At 48.8% G+C, this 6119-nt stretch overlaps 2 protein-coding genes across 2 annotated transcripts; both read right to left on the bottom strand.

Annotated features, from left to right (window-relative positions):
* Positions 1–1857: 1857 nt before the first annotated feature.
* On the bottom strand, positions 1858–2383 carry BDV27DRAFT_95225 (uncharacterized protein). Its single transcript, XM_032078030.1, has one exon. It carries the CDS (start codon positions 2177–2179, stop codon positions 1913–1915), a length of 267 nt encoding a protein of 88 aa, XP_031920232.1. The 5' UTR covers positions 2180–2383; the 3' UTR covers positions 1858–1912.
* BDV27DRAFT_95230 (putative PHD finger domain protein) lies at positions 2384–5595 on the bottom strand. Its single transcript, XM_032078031.1, has 5 exons — positions 5249–5595; positions 5038–5135; positions 4753–4972; positions 3851–4696; positions 2384–3793 (listed from the first exon to the last, which is right to left on the bottom strand). Exons 1-5 carry the CDS (start codon positions 5417–5419, stop codon positions 2588–2590), a joined length of 2541 nt encoding a protein of 846 aa, XP_031920233.1. The 5' UTR covers positions 5420–5595; the 3' UTR covers positions 2384–2587.
* Positions 5596–6119: the final 524 nt, after the last annotated feature.

Here is a 6119-nt window from a genome sequence, read left to right on the forward strand (position 1 = left end):
AAAAAAAAAAAAAGAAAATCACGCCAAGTCGAACACATTCCCTTAAGCTACAAGACATCCACAAAATTACCTTCCTTAAGTCAAAGTATCTTATCGCACTGATTCAATGTCCTTCATTAAGTTTTGGATAGGATACGGAGATAAGACTCGGAGTTCATACTAAAAGGAGATTTGTAATCCATTTTCCCGAAGTCGACACAACCAACAACAATTAGGCACCAAACTCCCGAAGGATCATGATCCACGATCAGGAACAACGCCCGTTGTTCCGATCACGATCGAGACACCTTACGTCCTACTCCAATTTACGGTACCGCCCCTCACAATAGCCCGCGTCCCCAATCTCCAACCATCTAGATTCTCTTAGGGAGAGCAACTCTCCGAGCATATCCGTGAGCCACAAAAAGAAGGCCGCTCTTCAAACCCAAACTCATGATAAAGATCAGTCCGGTACCTCCGATATCGTTCAGTTGTTAGAGTTCACAGCGCTGATTCAGCGGGTGAGCTTACTGGTCCAATCAGCGATATTCCATGCGTCCGGCTTTCCCATTTTGGTTAAGCCATCAGACGGGCACCGTGACCCAGAGCCCCACGTCTCCCTATTCGGGCACTTGAGCCATGAGCCTTTTAGCCCTGAGCCCTGACATGGACATACCTCCTCGGAGTCAGTACCCTTGAAGTAACTGAGCCAATCTAGGGTACTTACCACATAGTAGTTTGTATCCAACCCGTACCAGAAATAGACCCCCCAGCAGCCAAGACCCCGACCAAGGAACAAATCCAAATCAATTCAAAATTTGCATAAAAACTTCATTTTACGGAGTACACTAGGTTAAGTTCCAAACTTCCATCTCCCCTCTCATCCCCGCCAGTCAAATTGCACCCTCTAGCCCATAACATCACTTCATTGGGCAGCCCTAAGGCAGGATAGTTATTTCCCCACCTCATGCTATTGTAATCTGTATTTTTGCAGTACAAGGGTGCTATGTTGCGAGCCGCTTGTGGAGCTGTGTTGAAGTTACTGACATGGACTCATGATATAATTTTTTCTTTTTATTTCCAAACTGCATCATTTTTTGAGGATGATTGATTAGCCTTTTGATTTTCGGGATTTGGAAACGTTCTGCTGTTCGGCTTATGGTATAGTATTGTCTATCATGGGAAGTGGGTTTTTTCTTTTGCTCTTTTTTGTTCTTGGTTTTCTTTTTTTTGTTTATCACCTACTCCGTGGAGAGTGAGGCTTAGCGGGTTGCTACTACTAAGTCTAACGTTCTGTTCTATGCTTATTGCCCGGGGAGTTGGCCGGGGGGTTGGCCGGGGGGTTATGGTTCGTTTTCGTTTTTGTGCTAGGGGGAGAAGGGAGGCGGAGGAGGCTTAGACTGATTGCTTGAGTCATGAATGGCGTTTGTTCCATAGGATCTAGATAGGTTTATCTGTTTGCTCGAACTGGGTGCTTGTTTGTTGCGGTCGTTTGTACGTACATAGTACTCCGTCGTACACTACATACAAGATAGGGAGGGATGTATGTACAGTAAATGTGCACATGTGCTTTGGTCAGCAGGTCGTAATCTCGATCCGGGTTTCGAGTTTAGAATTTTGATCCGGATCTCTGCCTGATGCAAGGTTGTTTATATGATAGCGGGCTAGGTTGGATGCCACTGGCGTATTAGATGGCTGCATATGCCGACACTAAACAAGGTCTTGGGCTATCACAATGTGATTTATACTCCGGCTGATTCCTCCCGTCTGTTGATGTAGGCAAACGACTCCTGCCCTCGGTTTTCCCCCGGGTCCTTGCTATTGTTATTATTCTTTATGATTAGCCTAAGACGGGGGGGGGGGGGTGAAAGGATTTAGTGTACAATTTCATAGTATTCTACTATTCTATAGTAGGTGTCTAATATCATGCAAATTACTTTTCCTTGACCCGTGTGAGATCACCCATGTCACCCGCCCCTAGAAAATAACTCATATGCTGCGAATAGTCTCCCTCTATGTATGGCATAACGCCCGACCACCCATCCCGGGTTGTGTTTCTGTATTTTTGATAAAAAGCGCATTGTGTCGTTCCCGATCCAGTTATGCAAATATTAATACCTCTGTAAGAAGGGAACAGTAAAATAAATAGTCCCGTCGACACATGACGTGCAGACGGAATCCAACGAAGCCTGAAAATCATTCCAGGGTAATAGACAATGGGATCAAGAAGAATTGGTTGCCATCACAACCGTGTCATGTTGCGGGCAATGTCCTGCAGGACATGGACATGTAATTCCAGAGGTATTCTGTACCATGCCGATACCGACCTCATTTGCTGGGGATATATTCTCCGGTCTCACGACATTCGCCATCACACAAAATTCTCCTGCGCTGACCGTGTAACCTTGCCGATCGAGATCCAGTAGATCCAATAACCCAAAATAGACGTCAACCGACGTGATTGAACCTTCCCCGGTTAACTTAGCGATATATCTCCCGATCTAAATATTCCACGAAGGGCCAGATGCCCCCAGCGATTGGGAAAACCTGAGAGCTAAGGGATACTGCGAGGGTAAAATAATTACGCATAACGGCCAAACCCGATTCTCTATTGCCCCTCCGTCTTGGGACTAGGTTGGGATTGAAACGATGATTCGTGTCTTTGCGACAGTGCAGATGGTCCCAGAGGCGGTATCCGGTTAAGCGACGGAGATGACATCGCCGAATGTTGACCATTGGGAGCATGAGACTGGGCTTGAAGCATCAAAGCGTTTTCGCGCTGTCTGCGCTCCTCTTGCTCAGGAGTCATACACTTTACTGGTGGCGGAATGGGAGCATCAGGCGAACTGCGTCCCATCAACTTGGGACTCGGCTCAAGTTTCTGTATAGGGGGCAAGATTGGCGCACCCGTCATACTCCCAGAAGTAACGGGGCGAGGTGACTGCTTGGTGGGGCTGATCCCTGAGAGTGCAACACCACCATGTGAACTTTGTGGGGGCGACGAGTGACTAGCGTTGGGCGTAGCTGCAAGGGATGGGTGTCCACCAGGGATTGAAGAGAAGGAAGCGTAGTGGGCACTGCCTCGGCGTGGAGCCTGGTGTTGCCTGTAAGGTGTCCATGGGCCTGAGTTGTCTGATGGCGGTGCAGGTGGAAACCCGGCAAGGGGTCCAACATCACGATTGCCCTGGGTAGGAGACATTGAGGGACGGTTCTGGATAGGCGAGGGAAATGTCGGGCTTTGAGCAGAGTGGGAGGATGAGGGCCGTTGTGAATGGAATGAATGGAAAGAGCCACCGTTAAAAGAAACACGGCCGTTGGGAGGCAGGTGTGTTGCTTGTTGAATTGATGGTAGCTTCGGAGGTGCTTCTCTAGAGGGCGAATAACCATTGACACCCTTCGATGGAGAAAAGAGAGCTCGAGGGCTACCGAGTGACGCGGCGTGGGCAGATTGCGGGCGGCGCTCGGGTGACATAGGGACAGGGTGGGCAGTGTTGTGAGAAGGCAGAGAAGGTTGCATTATAGGCAGTTTAGACGGTGACCCGTTTGGAGGCATGGTCGATGGCATAGAAGTATGTGCAGTTTCCTCGCCTCTGCCTTCCCGATCAGCTTCAGCAGCCGCAGAAGACGGTGAGGAGCCGACACGAAACTTCAATGGCGGGATTTTCGGCCTCTTTGCCTCCTCTTCTCGCCGTTTACAATCTTTGCAGATAAGATGGAAATCGTCACGCTCGGCCTCTTGCTGCGAGATACCAAGACACTTGCTGTGCTGCCATACATTGCACTTCTCACATGCAACGCTATGCTCGCCATCATCCTATGCAGGAGTTAGTAGAGGTGTCTTAGCCCATGGGACGGCGCCGACATGACATACCAAGTTTTCTCCATGCATACCGCACCCAGAACAATCAAATATCCATTCATCTTCCTGAGAAAGATCCTCCAGATTCTTTCTCTGTCTTTCCAGTTCGGCCTTCAACTGTCTTTCAGAGGTTCTGCTTTCGCCCCGTTCGAGTTTCTTCTGCTCCTCCGCTATCCGCTCCAGCTCATTTTCGTGTAGGATACGCTTTCGTTCCCGATCCTTGATACGTTGCTCACGAGTCATGATGCGCGATCGTCTTTCGGCTTCCATCTTCTTGATTTTCTCTTCTTCCTTAAGAGCGGCTGCTAGTTCTTCTTCTCGTTTACGTGCTGCCTCGGCAGCTTCTCGATCCTGTCGCTCCTTCTCAGCTTTTCCAGCAAGCCGGCTTGACCGTTTCGCACCGGCGAGCAGCTGCAGGTTCATAAGCTCTTTTTCACGTTTGGCCTTCTGTCGCTCCTGTGCCTCCGCTTCCTTCTCGATCACAGGCAACACTTGCTCTTCAATGCGATCCCTCAAGATCTTCTCGTCAGGGTCCTTCGATTTCCGAATCGAATCCAGAAACTGGCGGTAGTCTTCTAACGTGATTGCAATACACTCCCATTTCATTCTCCCGTAAGGATCCTCGGTGGCATCTCCATTGGTGTTATTATTTTCCTCGCCCGAGGATTCCTCCACGGCAGCGGCTCCAGAAACTTTTCTGCGCTTTGACGCTCTCACAGCACGCGCGCTCTTTCTCTTCGTCTTTGACTTGGCAGGTTTCGGAGGAGGGGGCGGAGGATCAGTACGACGGTAGAGCCGGTTGTCATCTAGAATATAATAGTAGCGCCCTTCGCGATCGTAACCTAGTTCCTCAATGCGCTAATATGACATCAGTAACAAGTGTGAGGCAAGAGACCATTCCGAGCAGTGCTCACCCATTGCGTTTGGTCCGCCTCCCTTTGCTCCGGCATCTTATCACGGATGCGATCCGGATTCCAAAAAGTCCATATGGTCAATTGATGAAGAACGCGAAGCTTCAGGAAGATATCGAACTCGGAAAATTTATTGGGAACTTCATCGTGCCCGAACGGGTTAGGGATATGAGGTGCTTTGGCATTATACTGACGTCGCGTGTATTCGTCGAAATTGTCGAATCTGAAGGTGGCCGCTCGTGTTAGTACTTCGTGGAAGTTCAAGGGGCTCAAGACCTGATCACGTACGTGAGACCCCGATGCGACGAGATCCATTTCAGAAGGCAGAGTCCAATCTCCAGAAGTTTCTCAGAAGAACCAGGCTTTAAGCATTCTGTCTCTAAATCCTGCGAAGTAGTGTGAAAAAAGAAGAAGTTAGCTTCCGGTACACGCGACAAGCAAGTTAAAGAAGGGTAGAACAAGGTTATTTCATAGATGCTAGGTCGGTAAGATGGCATACTTCAATTCCAAACTCCTCATCAATCTTCATAGGTTTGCCAAAGATCGCAATATACTGCATGAGATTTGCAAACTCCCAGCAATTCCGCAGTCGGTGCAGCAAACCAGACTCCTCAGGTGGCTGCTCCTGAGCAGCGTCTACCTCGGAACGGGTTCGCTTTCGCGATACCATGTCGGCGGTTCGAGCGCAAGAACAGCGCCGCAGCGCAGGACCGAATTTCGAAAACCACGGTTTTTCGGTTGAGCGATGTTTGTTTTCTTGTAAGCAAAAACTCGAATGTGTATACACGAGGAGAATATTATCAGGGGCTCAATTCCAATCGACGCAAATTACTCAGACGTAGTGGCGGAACACAGGGCGGGATTTGCCAGGGCGGGCGTGTCTGCGAGACGGAGATGAGCTCACGGGGGCGCGTCGAGACCTCCGCCCGTCAGGTGATTTCCAGTGTTAGCGAGTTCTCCGATAAAGCGCTCTTTTAGATCTCTACTACGTAAGAAGTCGAGGATAGTCCCCCGGTACTCAAATTCTTATTTAAATTATAATAAACCAAGTATATGCAAGGCAATGCCCTACCTAATAAATGACAGTAAGAATAAAGACAAACCATGCCTCAGAATTTGCAGACCAGACGTCTTCCACCCGTACATACAATCCCAACGCATGAATCAAAACCTAGATTCTGGTATCTCGCTCAAAGAGGGTCTATCTCATTCAGATGGAAAATGAGGAAAGGGATCGTCAAGGACAAGCAGAATGCACAGAAAAGACAGCGCCATCCATATCCACGCCACCGCACAAGCCTATACCATTATGACCGAAATAAGATAAAGGAAAAATCGCAGACCCATGCGAAAGACAAAAAACAAAAAAA

The sequence above is a fragment of the Aspergillus caelatus genome (genome assembly GCF_009193585.1).
Source record: "Aspergillus caelatus strain CBS 763.97 unplaced genomic scaffold BDV27scaffold_557, whole genome shotgun sequence".
In the NCBI taxonomy this organism is placed as follows: Eukaryota; Fungi; Ascomycota; class Eurotiomycetes; order Eurotiales; family Aspergillaceae; genus Aspergillus; species Aspergillus caelatus.

Coding starts and splice junctions, on each gene's coding strand:
- BDV27DRAFT_95225 (XM_032078030.1), bottom strand. CDS start 2,179: ATGATTTTCAGGCTTCGTTGGATTCCGTCTGCACGTCATGTGTCGACG.
- BDV27DRAFT_95230 (XM_032078031.1), bottom strand. CDS start 5,419: ATGGTATCGCGAAAGCGAACCCGTTCCGAGGTAGACGCTGCTCAGGAG. Junction 4,973..5,037: donor TCGTCGCATCGGGGTCTCAC/GTACGTGATCAG, acceptor GGCCACCTTCAG/ATTCGACAATTTCGACGAAT. Junction 4,697..4,752: donor AGGCGGACCAAACGCAATGG/GTGAGCACTGCT, acceptor ATGTCATATTAG/CGCATTGAGGAACTAGGTTA.